Source organism: Notolabrus celidotus, chromosome 21, assembly GCF_009762535.1.
Source record: "Notolabrus celidotus isolate fNotCel1 chromosome 21, fNotCel1.pri, whole genome shotgun sequence".
Lineage (NCBI taxonomy): Eukaryota > Metazoa > Chordata > Actinopteri > Labriformes > Labridae > Notolabrus > Notolabrus celidotus.
The window spans coordinates 10,864,466-10,884,287 of NC_048292.1; the positions used below are offsets into that span (position 1 = coordinate 10,864,466).

At 38.9% G+C, this 19,822-nt stretch overlaps 1 protein-coding gene across 3 annotated transcripts; it reads right to left on the minus strand.

Annotated features, from left to right (window-relative positions):
* Positions 1-918: 918 nt before the first annotated feature.
* On the minus strand, positions 919-6,696 carry sapcd1 (suppressor APC domain containing 1). 3 transcript variants are annotated; one of them, XM_034673907.1, is made up of 7 exons: positions 6,649-6,696; positions 6,450-6,526; positions 5,067-5,158; positions 4,582-4,773; positions 1,538-1,708; positions 1,258-1,413; positions 919-1,112 (listed from the first exon to the last, which is right to left on the minus strand). In XM_034673907.1, exons 4-7 carry the CDS (start codon positions 4,678-4,680, stop codon positions 1,023-1,025), a joined length of 516 nt encoding a protein of 171 aa, XP_034529798.1. In that variant the 5' UTR covers positions 4,681-4,773; positions 5,067-5,158; positions 6,450-6,526; positions 6,649-6,696; the 3' UTR covers positions 919-1,022. The 3 variants fall into 3 exon arrangements, with proteins under 3 accessions (XP_034529798.1, XP_034529797.1, XP_034529799.1); XM_034673906.1 differs by having other exon boundaries at positions 5,063-5,158; XM_034673908.1 differs by lacking the exon at positions 5,067-5,158 and having other exon boundaries at positions 4,582-4,767; positions 6,649-6,675.
* Positions 6,697-19,822: the final 13,126 nt, after the last annotated feature.

The window sequence follows — 19,822 nt, forward strand, 5'->3', positions numbered from 1 at the left end:
ATGATTGATTCTTGAAGTTGGAAGGTGGAAGTTGTATGCAGCAACCTAGAAACATCAGAATCAGAAACCAGGGGGCAAATTCCAACCACTACTGACGCAGAGTAACCTGCCAGATGAGTATATAGGGGAAAATGTTACACAGTCCTTTACTTGTGGATAGGGCTGGGCGATAAATCGATAAAGATAACTATCGTGATATCATTTTTCTCAATATAAATATGACAAATGTTTGATAAAAATGTGATATATTTCCAACATGTAGTTACACCCCCAACCACTGGAAAGGGAGGGAGTGCTAATGTGTCTTAATCGCTAGTTGCCACCCAACATTAAATAGAATAAGACGACCGCGTTGACCAGCCAATCATGTCGCAGAGTAAGAAGTAGGTGGGCTTAAAGAGGTTTGTTGTAAATTTAAATCAAATTATGCAAATTATCTCAGCCTGAGAAAAATAAGAAACTACTAATTAAAACTTCACAAAAACCTCATCTCAGACTAAAGACCTGCCTTCTGTTAGCACTGCCAGAAATGAGGGATTCAAAAAGCTTATCAGAGAACTAAATCCAGATACAAACTTACAAACTGTCTTCAACTTTCACTCAGGGGCAAAAATCTGCCTTCAAATTTACATGAAATAATGATTTGATATTTATCATGATAATTATCAATATGGACTGATATGAAACATGTTATCGTGCTAACCTATTTTTTCAATATTGTCCAGCTCTTCTTGTGCATATTGTTTTCATACAGCTATTGAGGTGATGTTAAATTTGAAAATGGGTGGTTCAGGAGTTTATATTTCTTAGTGATCATATTGTTTTACAGTATCGTAAACCAGTCACTGACTCATTAACATGGCAGTCAGGTTATTCAAGGCTTGTATTGAAAAAAAACAACAACACAAAAGCAAATGATGCATGTTTCACAGTAATTTATTTATCTAAATACATATTTACAATTTGATAAAAGTTTGCAACATGTACAGTGCATGTGCTCATCTGTACCTGAAGAAATGCACTCATTGTGTCTGTAATCCATTGAGTTGTTCCAGCAGAGCATCTTTCTCCAGCTCTAACAAGGAGATCTGACGATTCTTGTTGCTCACTTCCTGTCAAAGAAGAAAATAAAATAAAAAAATAACCATTAAAGAGACATAATTGTCTAATCAGTTATGATTAGATGATTATTACTTGAATATGATATTACATGTCATGTTTAAAAGCATATTCCACAAAACTTTGTGTTGTCTTTACCTGAGTCAGTACCGTGTTATGCCACCGGAGGTCACTGTCTGCCACTGCATCAGGTAGAGAAGGGTTGCTGCTGCTGGTGACATTGGGCTCACTCATCACAGTTCCCAGAGAGCCATTCACCCGCTGAATGCAAGACCTGAGGAAGCAAGAGCGAGCCTGTGAACACAGAGAAACAGAGGGTAGAGTGTTTAGAGACATCACACCTTAAGGGACCTTTAAAAAGGAGCTCAAAGATATGTCTGTGAAGGTTCTAGTTCTAGTCCCCAGCCCTGCTGTGTACCTCTTCTGCACCCTCCTTGCAGGGTCCGACCTCACTTGTGGTCTCGATGTCGTCCTGTTTGGCTCTGTTCTCCCCCAGCCGCTGCAGATACCAGTGACGAGCCTTCTCCAGGACCTCCAGACCAGAGCACAGAGCGTCTTTCTCCCTCTCTAAATCCTTCAGACGCTTAATCTGTGAGGGGACAAACGCAGCTGGGTCAGGTTTACATGGGGGATAAAAACACTTCTGTCAGTGACATCTCTAACACATTATCCCCTTTCTTGCACTCCTGATACTTCTTGTCCCATTTCCCCTTTGCCGGATTCTTATCCATGTGTGGAAAGACTTCAATGATGTTGCCCTTCCAGTGAAGAAAACTTTTCTGAAGTTCTCTTTTGCTGGACCTTCTAAAGTGAAAAATGCAACAAAGTGTTTTTTTAGGTGTTCTTCTAGGGGAGAAAACTTTATAAAATACCTTTTTATTTACTCCCATAGTTGTGAAAAGGGGTAAAATAACTTTCATGTCGCAGTTTTAGTGGAGAAAACCTGATGACATGCCATTTAGGGTAACTCTATTTTAGAAAACATGTTGAAGTGCCTTTTAGTGTGTTCTTCTAGTGGAGAAAACAGGATTGAGTGAACTTTATAGTTTTCTTTGGGTAAGAAAAAAACAAGACAGACTGTTCTTAGGGGCTCTCCCAGTGGAGAAACGGAAAATAAAAGCATTTTAGGCTGCCTGTCCAGTGGAGAAAACACAACAAAGTAGCCTTTGGGTTTTCTTTGGGTAAGAAAAAACAAAACAAAGTCCCTCCACATGGAAAAATCTAATAAAGAGAATTTTAGAATGTCTGTCTAGTGGAGAAAACATGATCAAGGAACTTCTAGAGTTTTCTTTAGATAAGAAAAAAAGGTTGAAGTGTCTTATGGGGCTCTCCCACTGGGGAAAATATTAATACTTTAATTTGCTTATCTAGTGGAGAAAATGTGATGAAGTGCTTTTACTGGTGCTATTTTTTTTTTTTATAAAGCTTGCTAAAGTACCCTTTTGGGATTTCTTCTAGTGGAGAAAACGTGATAAATTGTTATTGAAGGACCTTCACAGTGGAGAGAATGTAACAGAGAGAGCTCTAAGTTGCCTGTTTAGTGGAGCAATAATAGTGTGATGAGTATGATAGATGTAATGTCCTTTCTGGGGTACTTCCAGTGGAGAAAATGGGATGTAGTGTAGTCCTGTCTAAGCAGCCTTATTTATTAGGGTAAAGCTTTGGCCTCTCTTGACCTACAAATGACTGAGTCCCACAATAAAGCAGTTTAAATTTAGACGAAGCTCCATCACTTTCTGCCCTAAATTATGCCCCAATGTATGTAGCTGGTAGCCTCTTTAATTTTTTACCATTGACTTTAATAATAAGGCCAGTTTCAATGGGAATATGTCTGACAGGCGAACAAGTTCGACCACTAAAAACACGACCTGCAGCCTGATGTAAAGCAGTGTGATGGTTACATCACTGCCTGTTGTCTTCCAGAGGCCCCAAGGCTTTGTTTAAACCAGCAGAGCCAATCTACAGAGCAGCAGGAGGCCTTTAGTGCTATTGTATGCACTCAGCTGGAATACATGCAGTGTAAATGGGCTCACAACAGTGCTGCAATGACCAGGGTGTCATCATAACACATAGCAGTGATGATGATGATGATGCACCTTTGGCAACATTAGGTTAGGACACAGTTGTTTAAACCAATCAACTATGGCATGAGTCAGGAGGACATTATAACTCATTACACCAATCACTAGTTGATCATTTGTTCGAGCCACATGGATGAATCAAATAATCAATATTCAAATACAAGGATTTCATTACCTTTTAGTGACTCTGTCTTATGTAATGTTACACCTGTGTGTCAACCAAACCAACGTAAAGTCTTTGACTGTGGCAGCTGCACTCTTATGTAATAATAGACTTACAGTTATTGGAAAACTGGTTATATTAAGCCATTAACAGGAAGCTGTGAGGAGCAGACTTGACATGTGGGAATGTGTCACTTGGATGACTGAAGCTGCGCTATAACCAAAGCAACACTCCGGAGCAGATGTGAACATAAAACAGAGTGACTCAACACTCTACGTATCCTGTTGAAAAAGCATATTTTTGAACAAATATAAAACCAAATATAAACCAAATATTAAAAATGAAGAAGATATCTAGGAACTTAAGAACTAGGTATCTTAATTTTGTATGAAGTCAATTCTAGAAATGTATTTGTGAGTTCAAGGGCCACACCACCTTAACACTGCCTCTACACAATGTAAAAAATTCCAATATATTTCATTGTGGAGCATCTTTTAAAAACAAAGAGACTCTAGTACTCACTTGTGGTTTCATTTACATGTAAATATAATGTAGTGACATTTATTTGTGGTTCATGGATGGAAGGCTTTTTTCAAGGCTGTCATTTAGTAACTCCATAATTAAACTGTCATGTACGTAAATGGAAAGGATGATAAATCAAAACCAGCACTCAGCTACTGTAATGTTCTAAAAAATGTCATTTAAAATGTTAAAAATGAAGTTTATCTTAGAATATCAAATGAGAAATGAAAATTAAAATATTTAAGAAATTGTACCGCTTCTTTGGTCAAATAAGATTTTTTAATCTCTCATATTTTCCAATGGAGAAAATATGGTCATGTTACGTTTACTAAACTGGTGACATTGCTATAGACTGGAGAGTGCATTGAGGCTTACATTTAGGTTATAATTCACATTGTGTAAGTGTTATAAAAAAAAAAATTAACAGAGTTTTGCAAAACTTTGAAAATGACATAATGTGTACATGTACAGTTAAGGGACTAACTCCACTGTGCTGAAAACATGTGGGTTCACACAGAAGCTGATAAAAATCAGAACCTCTGGGGAAACACAAGTTACTGATTAAGATCAAACACTTTTTCAAAACACACACACACACACAACACACACACACACACACACACACACACACACACACACACACACACACACACACACACACACACACACACACACACACACAAGCGTCCTCCTCACCCATAGGTAGAAGCGCAGTGCGTCCAGGCTGTACAGGCTGGTCCTGAGGGGGATGATAACCACAGTGTAGGAGCCAGAGCCAGAGGAGCGACAGGCCATGGAGAGGAGATCAGTCTCTGACAGCTACCACTGCCCCATACAGCTGGCCTGACAACAAACAACAACCCACAGCTCCACACGGCTGGGCTGACTCTCAATAATACCAGAGAGAGAGTGAGCGAGAGAGAGAGAGAGAGAGAGAGAGAGAGAGAGAGGGAGAGAGAGAGAATGAGTGTGAAGGCAGGGTGGAAAAAAAAGCAGCATAATAAACAGGCACAGACAGCATGGTGCCCCCAGGGCGAGGTAATGAAAAATTCCACATGTCACCGCCATGACTGGTTAATCGACATCCAGTGACAAAGAGAGAAAAGAGAAAGAGATAGGCTGAAAATGGCAGCACAGGATGAGTAAGAGAGTAATCAAGATAGGACATGGCACTTACTTACTTTTAATGGTAAACACCTTATATGGAACCAGACACAATCGTAGACAGTCATCTGCCTCAACCAGAGGGACTCAAACTTAATCCACCAATGAGCTTGAAGAGTGGCAGAGAGAAACTTTCTTATGACAGGCAGAAACCTTGGATAGAACCAGACTCACAAGATATGCCACACATATGGTAGGAAATATGAAAATGAAGCTGTAGGTCTTGACCTTTCTCTTTTTAAAATTAGTAACAGAGGCCTGCTTCACCAATGAGTGAAAACTTGGCAACATTCCCCACGAAAAAATTATTTTTAAAAGGCAGGAACCTTGTGTAAGACCTGACTTGTTTGGTGGATAGCCATCTGCTGCAACTGGATAACACCAAACATATGACAGGAAAGATGATACAGTAGAAGTGGATGAGAGATTTGAGAACAGGTGGGAACAGACAGTTTTCATCTCCTGTGTGTTCATCTTTGATATTAGCTTTACAAGACATATGGGAAGTAAAAGTCTTGCTTTTACAAGCTCCGACAGGGTTTTTCTACTCAAAGGATTGGCAGAATTTCTCAGAATCATGTCATCCTGTACTTGAAGTGGAAGCATGACATTCCTCTGAGGGCGCTGTGGATTGAAAAGAGAGTGCTTGTTATTATGTTCTCCCTCTAGTTTCTGGCGAGCGCTCTTGTCCCAACATGCTCCCAGGAATGTGACAGAACCTGGGGACGAGCTGTGCGAGCTCAGAGGTGTGGAGTGCGTGCCAGAAGACATTATAGTGTCTGAGTGAAGCAGTTATTACAAAACAAGCAGAGCATTCAAGTACAGTCATGGGGAAAGGACAGAGGGGGGGGAGCGCTTCATGGATTTCTGCATCATGACGATCCGAACTCAGCTGTTCAGAGGGTCAATGTCACTGTGATCAGTGGCACGTGGTTGTGTGACTGCCTCAGGCCAAACTTGCAGTTGGAGAAAGTGGATGGATTAAATTCCACTTCAACACAGCGGGACAGATTTATGTGAGCTGTGATTTATGGTGATGGGGGACCCAAAAAATGTATTATTTGGCAGCAAATCAACTGATGTACAAGTTACTATCTTGGTAATATTATTAAGAGTACATGCTAGTGAATAAATGGATAAACCTTTACCATCTTTTTCTTAAAATAAAACCGTTACAACAATGTACAATGATATACAAGTTAACATCCTCCATTTACAACACATCTTAAAAAGGTACCGAATACTCATGTAAGATAATGAGTATTACTAGTGGATCATGCTAAATGTACTCTTATGTGCCAAAAGCAAAAGTACTAACAATCCAGGACAAAAGGTCCCTAAGGATTTGTAAATTGTTAATTATACAGCTAATTTAAAATGTTTGGTTCAATTACAAGTACCTGTGTGGATAGGTAGCAGTTTTATCACTGTTGTTGTTGTCATTGCACATGGTCAAAGGGGTGTGCAACAGGAGCTGCTGAAAATAACAACAACAACAACAACATCTAAAACAATAAGACATTATATACATTATTTGATGATTCAAAAAATGAAAAGAAGTTGTAAGTGTCTTAGATGAGCATGAACCATTCATCCTACCTCTCTCTGTTCTCCCTCCCAGAGGCATGTCAAGAGAGGTGATGAGAGTTTGCACTCCCCCCTTAAATCTGATTGGCCACAGCAGGGGCCACCTGCAAAAAATCCTAAATTGGTTAATTGTCTTTTCAAAGGTGGGACTTGTGTTAAAAATAAAAAATTCTGCTGTTTTGTTCATTTATCATTTTTTTATTTAGCTTTTCCATTCTACATATATACACCATAACAAAGGAACAAATGGAGCAAAAAAGAAAAAGAAATAAACATTTAAACAAAAGAAAACAGAACAAGCACACATACAAACAAGCGCTCTTTGAATACAAGTAAGCTGATAGAAAATAAAAATAACACACATTGTTTGTTCACAACTCAAATGATACCTCACTGCAACAACTGCAATAATTTCATCAACATATGTGTATTTTAATTATTGAATATTTCTTAGTCCTTTTTCAAGAATAACTGCATCTACTGCCCCTTTAATACAAATATTTTTGTTTTTCCTTCTTTCCTTATTTATTTTAAAGTGAGGCAGCACATGTACAGACCTTCACAACAACATTTTACAAGACAAAGACAGCAACACAGCACTATAAGTCCACCGACCAATGCATATCCGTATACCACCATATCCATATCCACCACTATATGTTTCCTCTAGAAATCTTCCCCAAGGCTGGAGAGGAGTGAACACTAAAGGTCTTGAAAAATGTGTCTGTTTTGTAACAGGCTAGTTGTGTCACTACTCTGCTGTGTTTTCAGAAAAAAATATATACAGGAATATAACATCTGTATGATACTGAAAACATAGAGGGTGTGCCCCAGTTGTGCCACAGCTGTCAAAGAAGTCTCGACATGCTCCTGCTCCTGCCCCCTACCTTGACCCCTCCCTTCCTCACTTACTACCTACCTAACTACCTCCTTCCCTCCCCCTGACTGACATACCTACCTAAAGACCTAACATACTGCACACATAGTATAAATCAGATATTTATACAGACTAGTGTGTCATGTGCATCTATTACCATATGCACAGACCCAACTTCAAATAAGTAATCTCACACATACACTCCTATACTTCTTTGATTAAGCAGACTGATAGTTGACCACATGAATGTAGTGAAGTATAGTGTACAGTGTTTTAGCAGAGAGTTTTATGTCTCAAAGCAGAATAAAGACAAAGGATAAAATGTTAATTCTCAAGTGAAGTATCTTGGCGTTCAAACAGTTGTATACTTGGCTGAATTTTACTGAATACATATTTTTGAGTTGGGTGAATAAGTGATTTATTTAAGTATAGATTGATAAAACATTGCTTGCTTAAACAAACATTCTTTTAAAAATACTTTGAATAGATACAGTATGTATCTTGTATCTTAGCTTGTATGTATCTTAAAATGAGTCAAAACCAAACAAAAACTATTTTTTTAGGGGTACAACAGAACAGATAAATATGCAAATATACTGAAATCATAACAAAATACAACTCTAATGAGTATATGCATTTATTACTAGAAAGTAAAATAAGAAAACAGTCAGAATTTCTAGGTTATTATTTTTGTGTGTTCCTCACTTTGATATGAGCTACAAAGGCAACCAAGAACATCCAAGAGTAGATTGATTATCAAAGTAATTTTATGCCTGTTACTCACTGTCACCATGCCAATGACAGATAAGGCAATAAAGCGCTCACAGACAGAGAGTGTCTTTGTTTACAGTTTTCACAGAAAAGATTCACAATGAATGGTACATTAGCTAGTAGAAAGAAAAAAAAGCATGACATTTTTTGACAGAACACTACATATGCAGAACAAGATAAGGAAAAACATTAGAGGAACTACTTAGTCCACAGGGGATGCCAAAATCAACAGACAATTTAAGTCTGTAGTGACAAGATTGGTTACTTCTCTATACTGAATTTCAGTGTATTTTTTTTGCAAAATATACTTATTGTTTTGTTTTTTTTCCCCACAAATAACAGTAACAAAAAGCTTGCACAACATTGGTCTGCACATCCATCATAAATAATAAAGAAAAGAAAAGAAAAAATATATATATATACACACATTCATATATATATTTACACATGTATATATTTATATATACAGATATGAAAACAAAACAAAAGTGTACAACACATAGGCAGATTATTGGTATTGGTTTGTTTTTTTCTTTTTTTCCCTTTCCTCCCAAAATGAGGGCAGCGTCCAGAGTTAGTCAAGCATAATACTTTCAAGAGTTGAAGCCACAGCAGAGTTTGAGAAGTGGAGATACAAGGTCCATATTTGCATGAATTTTTTTTGGAGTGAAGCAAACAAGTTAAGTACTCAACAGGAAAACACTCCAAGATTATCTTGTGCCAGTTAGCCTAAGAAGGTGGTTATTCACTTATCCATGACAAGAATATATTCTTCCTGGCAGCATATGTAAGAATATTATACAGTCTGCCAGAGCAGGTACCAACAGTAGCATCTTGACATGGATAACCCAGGAGCAGAGAGACAGGATTCATGCACAAAGTCACATCAAGATTTTTTTCCATATCTTGCAAAATGTCAACCCAATATGCTTCAATTTTAGGACAGAACCAGACACAATGCATGTAGGTCCCTTCTGGATTCTTACATTTTAAACATGCAGAGTTGGGGATTCATTTTATGTCTTTGACTGGGAGACATCTGCAGGCGGTGCAGGATTTTAAATTGCAATAATCTGGCACGATTTCAGTGCATTATTTTTCAGTGTTCCTCTCTCTTCTTAAATCTCCAGTTTAGTACAAGCCAAGTTTCTTTTATCAGCTACTGTGCTGCCGAGAGAGATAAACACTATACAAACAGTCAGTACCTCGTTTTGATTATACAGCAGGCGTGGCTGAGCCTATTACACCTTAGAACAGACACCTTTACTGATCCATCTCTCAACATGTGGCCATCATAATGACCTCCCCACTGCTGTTTAGTGAAAACCATAGAAACACTGAACAGTCGAGGAGGCTTCGTATTTATATCTTACCCACCACTGTGTAATTAATCCGTAAAAACCCTTCAAAAGATGTACTCTGTATTTTCTTCTTTCCTGGTTGCACTGAAAATGTGTAGTTTTACCAAATCACCAGCAGAGAGAGCCAGAGACACATGGTACCTGCTTGAGCTGGGCCTCATACTCAGAGCTGACATTTTGTGACTCCTCCTGATGATAAAAGTTGTTATTTGGAAGTTGTAACTTTTTTAAAACACCAGAGGGCGCAGTGTGATGGAAATACAAAGCACAAAAACAGACCAAAAGTGGGTCAACTACTTTTCCCATATTTGCACTCAGGGACATAATGTACTTTTTTTTTTACAGTTTGCTCACAAAAGCATAAAAAAGTTCAAATCTGTCAATCTGAAATATGTGTTCCAACATGTACAATCTTTTAAATGCACACAAACTTTGAAGAGCTTGATTTAAGTTTCCCAGATGTCACCTTTACATAATTACAGAAGCCATTACATGCCTTTATGTCCTACCACTGGAAAAGCAAAAATACCAATGGGTGATACATTGATGTAATTATGAAGCTGCTTGGTGGAGCTGCAGGATTAATGCAGGCCTTCTTCTGTGTAGCATGACCGAAAAAAATTGAATTTCCCCCTGGGGATTAATAAAGTACAGTCTTCTTCTTCTTCTTCTGCTGACCAAAACATACGTTTAACCAACAAAGATCCGTCACATCATTTCAGTCTACAGCAGAACAGATTCTTGTGTTGATTTGAAGCAGACAGCGTTAGTTATGGAAAGTTCAATGACTCTTGTGTTTCTATTACATAAATCTTCTTTGGCGTTGACATCTCGTTCGCCTTCATTGCTCTGCTAATCCAGTAAAGAATGCTGTTGTCAACATGTGTCAAAAGGGCTGCCAATCATGATGTCACATCACCTTATTTGAGGATCAAATATTGAATGAAAAGTGAACTTCTCCAAATCAGTGAAGATTTGCACATGAATCAGCATGATAAGAACTAACTGCTATGACAGAAAGCATAGTCAAGAGATTTATTTGGCATGCATTTCAGTTTTCGAGTTTGACCTATATATCCCATGTGTTACAGCAATGCAAGCTTCATTGACCTATATTGCAGCCAGTCGGCAGGGGGAGCTCTAAACACTTTTCTTTGACATGCTGGTTGTTTCATTTTGTTTTCTCTGGATAAAAAAAAAAGAAGTTTTCCCGCTTCATTCGATTCGATCATCACATTACGCAAAATTACCTCTGAAATAGGCCAGACTACACTTATGAGGTAAGTTAGGCCTATTTATGTGTTTGTTTAGGTGGATACAAGTTATGATCCCTTAACATTAAAACAAAAACAACTGAAATGAACATGTCACAGAAAAATGAAGCAAATAAAATACATGGGGATGTCCACTTTGGGCTTCTGTAAGTACATGCTTTAATTACATAGATAATGTGAGAAAACAGAAGCTGTTTTTTTGCTGTATTTTTGTCTCAAGCTGTTGGATCAAAGCATGTGATGCCTCAGAGGTATGACTTTCTTTGAGCCCCAGGTTGCTCCTGAAGCAAACCCATGACCCTTTGTTAGATCACGGCACACATGATTGTCACCTGGATTAAGCCTGAAAGCACAACATGATATCATGACCACTAACACATGATGTTTTCCTGCTTTCACTCATTCTTCTAGCCGATTATAGGAGCAGGAGGTCTCTTTTTTTAAGAGTATTACAGCAGTAAAACAAGAATGTAAGATTAAGGTAAAGGCAAAGAATAATCCTCTGTGCTGTTTGCATGCTGCAGTGATCACTATGGAGTCAAATAGCTGCCTATCCGTTGTTATATCAGAGATGTTCTTTCTCTTTCGCGGGCTTTTCAGCTGTTTTAAATATGCATGAGGTTCTTGACACACTCATGCACACACACACAGAAGTAACCTACATTCCTGTTACTACTCTGCGGCTGAGAGTGGGCCCCTCGTTCCTTCCTGTCTCACTCTCTCTCACACACACACACACAAACTTTCACACACACATATTTCGCCATCTTACTGTCACTAAAACTTTCATATGTGGTTTTAGAAAAACTGGGTCAGAAAATGACATGATGAGGTACATATTTGATCAGAAAGGGTTGGAGATAATACAGTTGTTATGCATATCTCTTCAAAGTATTATATAACTGAAGAATGAGAGGCTCAATCAGGCTGATTTGAGACGTTATGTTTGGACATAGAAGCCGGGAGCGCCTCTCCAGCCCACGCTTGCATGGGTCACTCCAGGCTCAGTGTTCCAGATCGCAGCTCTTGGGAATCTAACCCACATATGAAACCCTCAGACACACAATCAGAGACATAACTCTGCTGCCTTGAAATAGACTGACAGTCACTGCTTTGTCTGAAGAAGCCACAAATAATAAATGGAATAATCTCACTGTACTAATAAGTTGACTGGCTATAACACAGACCTGTTTTTAGAAATAGAAAACAAATCTATAAGCGTGGATATTAAACCCATAGGACTCTGCAGGTTTCTGACCCCTCTTATCTGTCACTGTTTTATTTTGCTTAATGACTCAACCAATAGCCCAGATTACATTATCAACACTGTGTTAGCTGTTCAGGGGAAAACTGAGCTTAAAAAATTCTCTACAGTTGTTACTGTGTCAGCCTGATAACGCCCTGCACTAATATCAAAGTTCCCAGTGTAACTACCAGTGTACTGGGCAGATTTGAGGTTGACCTACTAAATACAGAACATATGATCAGTGTGCTCCAGGCGGAGGTACAGGAAACTACAAAACTGCTCTGGACAAAGTGGCTTTCTGATACCAAAGTTAAGTACTGGAAAGTTTCTATAAACAGCACATGGGCTGACTTTCTTAACATGAGCTAAATTACTCAGTGGAGTTGACCCAGTCTATAGCGATTGATAGTCGAGCTTCTGTTCCAGTTCTCCATCAGGTTTCTCAACAAAGTGGCAGAGCTAACAGGGATCCCCTTTGGGGTTACTTGAAAACGCTCTTGAATCTGAAAAACAAAAAAAAACCCTGATGACTCATGGCATCAGCAGGGTTACTTCTTCAAACTTTGGAGATCCTCCTCCGTTGCTACAGCAGACACTACACCACAGCTTTCACACACAGTGCGACACAATTTCAAAAAGAAGGTAAGAGAGAAACAAGCGCAAACTGTTCCAGACAATGATGACCTCACCACAGTGTTCAGTTTGGAAACACCCCGTGGTATCCTTCCTACCGCCACTGGCACACAAGCATGTTCTGGGTGCAGCTTCATGATGTAATGTGACCTCTCAATGCTGCAATTCACATTTTCCACTTTATTATGTGATTACAGCTCCTAATAAATCTTCATAAAGGTCTTCTCCTATGAGGACATTTCCACTTTTTATGAATTTGACTGGCTTTGATATGAAGTACAAAGGCAACCAAGAGCATCGGAGAGTAGATTGACTATCAGAGTTATTTTAGTGCCTGTTACTCACTGTCACCATGCCAATGACAGATAAGGCAATAAAGCGCTCACAGACAGAGAGTGTCTTTGTTTACAGTTTTCACAGGAAAGATTCACAGTGAATGGTACATTAGCTAGTAGAAAGAAAAAAAGCGTGACATTTTTTGACAGAACACTACTTATGCAGAACAAGATAAGCAAAAACATTATAGGGAACTACTTCGTCCACAGGGGGCGCCAAAATCAACAGACAATTTAACTCTGTAGCAACTTCTTTATAGTGCTTATGCTTCACATCCCTTTAGAGACAAAAGAGTTCAATCTGCCTATTTTCATTATTCAGACATTTATTGGGACTCCAGAGCACACATCATGACACCGGGGGGGTCTAAGCTAACTCACAGTAAAAATCTGAGTTCAAAGTTTAGTTATGTGACAGTTTATAATATGACATAGCTACAAATAAAAGCATTACATCATCATTTTGAATCCTGCAGAAAGTTATCTTGAATAAAAAAAAAATCTACAACTAATTTAGTTCTAGCGAAAGTTCTGACTGGATGACTATAAAAGCAATCACAGCAGTTTTTTAACTCTCCTCTCCCTCGTTCAATAGCTCACCCACTTCCAGCTGCACACTCCGGAGCTGTCATTGGTTAATCAGCGGTGCCTGTCATCCAATAGCTCAGTGGCACGCCCTTATCGTCAGCCTATCAACTTTCTGCTGTCTTTTTAAATGTGTCTCTCTTTCCAGCTAGTTCCTTTTTGCATTGATTGTGTGCACCCCTCCACCTCCCCATCTCCACCTGGTGTCTGCAAAGTCTTCAATTCCTGGAATTCATCAACCACCACCACCAGTGTCTGGACTTGAGGGGGGATTACTTCTGCTGCCAAATTCACACATCCTACGCTCACAAAATTATCCCCATAGAGTCCTTACGCCAAAGATTTCTGTCAAGTTTCCTTATTCATTAAGTTGTAATAAATAACATTTAATCTTCAAATTTAGTCTCTCCTGATTAAAATACTCACTATTGCAAGAGCCAGTGGGAGATGGTGCTTATTTAGCCCAGAAGTGCAACCAGAATCAATGCAAAAATAAAAACTACTTACAGTGCCTTTAAGGCCTGATGACCCATTTCATCTTTTTCCATGACATTTCACGCAGTCAGAGTCAAAACACATTACTGTATACCTTGAAATATAGAAGCAACGCCCTTCTGCTTTTACAGTTGATACCTAAGGCTCCAAAAAAAATATTAACTCACCTTATGAAAAAAAAAAAAGAAAGCCTCCGTTTTCTTCCATCACTTCACTTATGTAACCAACCAGGCTCACAGCCAGAATCTTGGCACAGACATAAGTCCTGGTTTCTGAACACCTGGAATCTCCATTATCACACTTGTTTAAAACTTTTAATAATAAGTTCTACACTTTTGCAAATGAGCATCCCCCAAGGGTTAATTTTCTGCTTTGAATTTAACCATCAATCTAATAAATCTGGGCTAAGGAAGCTTCTGTTCACACACCTCAAACAGATAACGCCAACAGTTAAGTCATGCATGCAAATCTCCAATCTGACAGTCACAGGTGTTGCACAAACTAAACAAAAGGTCAGATTGAGATTATATAAGTTACAAATTTTGTTTAACATTCCAACAATTTCAAACAGAAACCTTAACATTATTGGTTTCAGGCTCTGCAATACAACCACACATGTGCACACACGTCTCTCTCTTTTCAGCACACTCATTTTTTCACTCACTCTTGTCTTCATTTATCCGCTCATCCAGCCAGTCACGCACACACATCCAAACTCACAAATAATACTTCTTGCCCTCTGCCTCCTTCTCGCTCACAAACACGCACTTTTCTGTCACGCTCATTACGCAAGGGCCCAGTACTGTGCGGCCAGGGCCAGATGAAAACCAGATGTTCTCCAGATGTAGATAAGGGGCAAAACACATCAGCTGGAGCAGAGCACCTTTTCATTTCATAGAGCAGAGGCAGTTGCAGGGTTAGGAATGGCAGATATGGTGCATATTTTCAGCAGTTTATATTCTATGTTGCTTTGAAATAAGCAGATATAATAGAATTAATGAGGAAGCAGATAAGGCAAAATGAACATTTCTGCTTTTTTATGCACTTTTTGTATTTTGGTCTTTTTTTTTGTGCTATGATTTTTCTTGGCTTTGACTTTGATCAAGCGTTGAGTTCCCCTCAGTGGGCCAAAACAAGTTCCTCCAAGACACATGAAGGGACGAAAACAAAGGATCAATTTTCACCCGCCCAGTCCCACCCTCCAACCCCCTCCTCCTTCTTATTCCCACGCCTACGCCTTACGGACACCCTTCTCAAAAACAATATTTCAAACAGCCCCATGTTTCTCCTTAAAAGCCTCGGCTGCTTGAAATGAAAAAGAAGTGCTTTACCTTCACAGATAAATGCACAAGGACAACATACACACACACAGGCCACCACAGCTCAAAGAAAAATAAATCTGAGACCCGAATCAGTATGCGACACCGGCACCCCCTCAGGCCAGCCCCCCCGAGGACCCCCAAAACAAACACACTGAGTCAGGGTCTCCTTAGGCTCATTTCAGAGTAAACCCGTTCACCCCAACATGCTAGCTCCCCTGGTGAACCCCTGACAATATCCAGCTGCCAGCGGGCGGCCTCGGTCTCCTTGCACCCCCAGTTTCTCACCCCTTTCTTAAGAAGCACACACTAACTCCTTCTTTTACACACACACACACACACACACACACACACACACACACACACACACACACACACACACACACACACACACACACACACACACACACACACACACACACATACCACTCAATCATTCCAAACCCACATGTGGCCTCCACAGCTGGGAGGCTACTCCCTTCTTACATATCTGTGACTTCTTTTTTTGGTTCACTGCCTCTGTCATACCTCTTTATCTGAACTCTCCCCCACCGCTTCACCCAAAGTACAAAGTTCTAAATTTGGACTGTACTTGTAATAGGTGATAAGGAGAAGCAGAAAAGATGCATTGTGGGAACTGGCCTGGATTCATAGTCACTGCATGATAATTTTTACAGAGTGGGTGTATGAGTGTATTTAGCATTTTGAAGATCAAACAGTGTTTAGATTTCTAACCTGCAGTTTAAATAGCATTACAGCAAATTTTCACTCTTAAAGACTGTAGTAAAATTAAGAAACATTTATGTATGCTGTATTTTGTGCTGGTATTAACAGGTTATATAAATATGTAGTGTATGTAGTTGACCATTTGTAAAGTAAATTGTTAATGCTTTTAATTCAAAAACATCAATTTTTACCTAATGGTCAATCAATCAATCAATCAATCAATGAATCAATGAATCAATCAATCAATCAATCAATCAATCAATCAATCAATCAATCAATCAATCAATCAATCAATCAATCAATCTTAATTTGCATAGCACCAAATCACAACAAAAGTTATCTCAAGACGCTTTTACAAACATACAAGGTCTAGACCACTCTATGTCAAATTATGAACAGAGACCCAACTTCAAGACAGGGTAAGACTCAGTCTGACCCCACCTTAATCCATCATGAGCATTGCACATCACAGTATTTAGCTTAGTTACAGTGGCGAGTCATAACTTCCTTTTCACAGGCAGAAACCTCAGGCAGAACCAGACTCATGTTAGACAGCCATCATGCCTCGACCGAGTTGGGTCTTGAAAGAGGGATGGTGCCACTGAAACCAAAAGTTATCTTCTCCCTTAATGTAGGCTAAGTACAAACATTTTGTAAAGCTTTATGGCAAAACATTCAAAAGTATTTAAGATGTTTACCAAAATAAGAAATGTAAACCAAAAGACAGTGCTACAAGAAAAAGCAAGATCATCTTCCAGATGATCCTCTGGGGACCGTAAACGTCTGTTCCAATATGATGATCTCACCAGGGGGATGTGATATTTCAGTCTCGACAGAAGTAGCAAGGTTAGAGGGAAATCATTAATCTTTTACAATACTCACTTTTTAAACAACAACTATGTTCTAATGTTGTTAAATAAATGTTCTTTTCACCCCTACATGATTTGTCTTGTATTTCTCCTATTCACTATTCTTTGAATTTTCTTTTACCACTACAGGGCAAAGAACCATATTTGGTAACTTTGTTGACCTCGATTTTCTACATGACAATTAAAAATTTTGAAAAATGTCACAAATGTTAAATAGTCTTGTTATGTCATCCAATAACGCTCTAGGGTTCAAATTTTGAATTTCAAAGTATTTCAATGAGTGCCCTTTAAAGGGTTAAGATGTTTACCAAAATATGAATGTAAACCCAAAGACAGTGCTGCAAGGAAAAGCAAGATCATCTTCCAGATGATCCTCTGGGGACCGTGAACGTCTGTTCCAATATGATGATCTCACCAGGGGGATGTGATATTTCAGTCTCGACTAGAAGAAGCAAGGTTTGAGGGATATCATTAATGTTTTACAATGTTCGCTTTTTAAACAAATTCGTCTCTGTTTTAAAGCCTTATTAGCAGTGTTCATCTGTATGCAGTAAGCCTATGGCAAACCTTCACAACTGTCATTTACAGCAAATTATGAGTCAGAACTTTATCTACTGTCTGACTGTTTATTAGCCTCTGGGGGCCTAGAATGTGTGAAAAAACTTTATGACAGAACATTACAAGGTTTTAAGGTATTTACTCAAATATAAAGCATCAACCCAGAGGAGAATGCTGCAAGAAAAAAAGCAGTCATCTTTAAAATCATCCTCTTGAGACCATCAGTGTGAGTTGTGATGTCGTGATTTTTCAATCTCAACCGAAGTAGCAGATGCAAAAGTATGTCTGTAAATTTGCTACAAAGGTTGACTTTTCATACAAATTCCACCTTATTTGCAGTTTAAACTAGCTAACGGATCTGTTATTTTGTCTCATACTTCTACTGTTCAATACATAATGCTGTGTCTGTATGTTTAAAGCCTGCAGCCAATATATATTACTGACATGTACAGCTTATTCTGGGTCAGATCTCTATCTTCTGTCTGACTGTTCAGTGTAGACATGTGCATACATGCATATGTCAGTGTGATGGATGAGCTGCTTAAAGGTGATAATGTTAAGAAGTAAATCAGCAGAAGCGAGCCCATTTCTTGAATGAAAGCACCGTTTAGCAGACAGCTCTGACGGCCTCTCGTGACTAATGTATAAGGAGATATGTGTAACTCTTCCCTGCTTTCATTTGGTTGCTATTCTTTTGTAATTGTCTATCATTTTGCCATTTCCACTTTGTTTTTCATGAAGTGCACCTTATTTAAATGTGTTGTGGTACACCAGTAATTCATAATCTGCATCTGCTGTCTGTGGTGAACTTCTCAGCATTTGCTTAATGTGCACCTGTGAACCAACAACTTCCTCTTCTTTGTTTTTTCTCCCCCTGCTCTCTCTATCACAGCTAATCCTTTACCATAGACTTCCTGCAGAAACAAAACTGTCATAAGTACATGCTGTTCTTTTACTTGATGCTGTCTGAGTATGAGAGATGCAGTGAGTTAAGTGAACTCCAGGCACCTGCTTCTTTTCAGCATACAAACTTGAGAGCAAGAAAACGAAACACAATGTTCCCAAATATCAAACTGTTGCTGTCATAAGATGTCTTGAAAAAGATGTTTAATGATGATATCAGGTCATAAATCTGGCCTCAAAGTGATGACTTTTATGGCAATCACATGTTTTGGCTGCTTTGTTTTCACATTTGTCTGCAGGAATACACCATCACTTGACGACTTATTTTTGTAACATCCTTCAGTGGGGCATTTTTGAGCTCATGGACTTTATAAAAAAGACAAATGACATGACCACCACCCAAAAGTGAAGTGAAAACACCTCTATGTTAACAGATGGGACATAGATCAAACTTTAAAAATCAGTGGGAAGAGTCGGCCGCCTATCAATCGAGAGGTTGGCGGTTCAATCCAAGCTCCGGCAGTCACATGCCGAAGTGTCCTTGAGCAAGACACTGAACCCCAAATTGCTCCCTCTGTTGTTCAGTGGTGTGTGAATGTGTACGAATGACATTAGTAAATACTGATGGTCCTTCACTAAATAGCAGCCTTTTACCATCAGTGAGTGAATGGGTGTGAATGAGTGAATGTGACAAGTAGTGTGTAAAAGCGCTTTGAGTAGTCAGACAGACTAGAAAAGCGCTATATAAGTACAAGTCCATTTATTAAAATGCATGTCAAAAATGTTTTTCTGTCACATTAGTTCTTGTTATGCTTGTTTAAGTGTACGTTTTCATTTCATGTGAACACTCTAAGGAATTATTTAATGGTATAAAATGAGGTATAATGCCATGGTTGAAAGATCTGTTATCAAATGTGGCTTCTGAGGCACCGTGCACATCCAATTCAAAGAGTTGGAAGGGGTGGGTTATTAAATATGGTGACTCAAAAATGCGCGGGCTTTGGCTCCAAAATTGTTGTCGGCGTAATGTGTCAGTGAACGTCATAATTTGTACAACAAGAGGAAATGGAGAAACATCTTCCAGTACAGTGACTCATAAGCTATATTGTGTTTCTCCCTTTTATGATAAGCATATGAAAGTGTCCCAAAACCATTTTGCAGCAGCAAACTTTTGAATGATCTCTGAAACTTACTGCATTTGTAAAACTCTGCCTCTGGTTAGAGGATACAGGTT

Coding starts and splice junctions, on each gene's coding strand:
- sapcd1 (XM_034673907.1), bottom strand. CDS start 4,680: ATGGCCTGTCGCTCCTCTGGCTCTGGCTCCTACACTGTGGTTATCATC. Junction 1,414..1,537: donor GCAAGGAGGGTGCAGAAGAG/GTACACAGCAGG, acceptor CTGTGTTCACAG/GCTCGCTCTTGCTTCCTCAG. Junction 1,113..1,257: donor ATAACACGGTACTGACTCAG/GTAAAGACAACA, acceptor CTTCTTTGACAG/GAAGTGAGCAACAAGAATCG.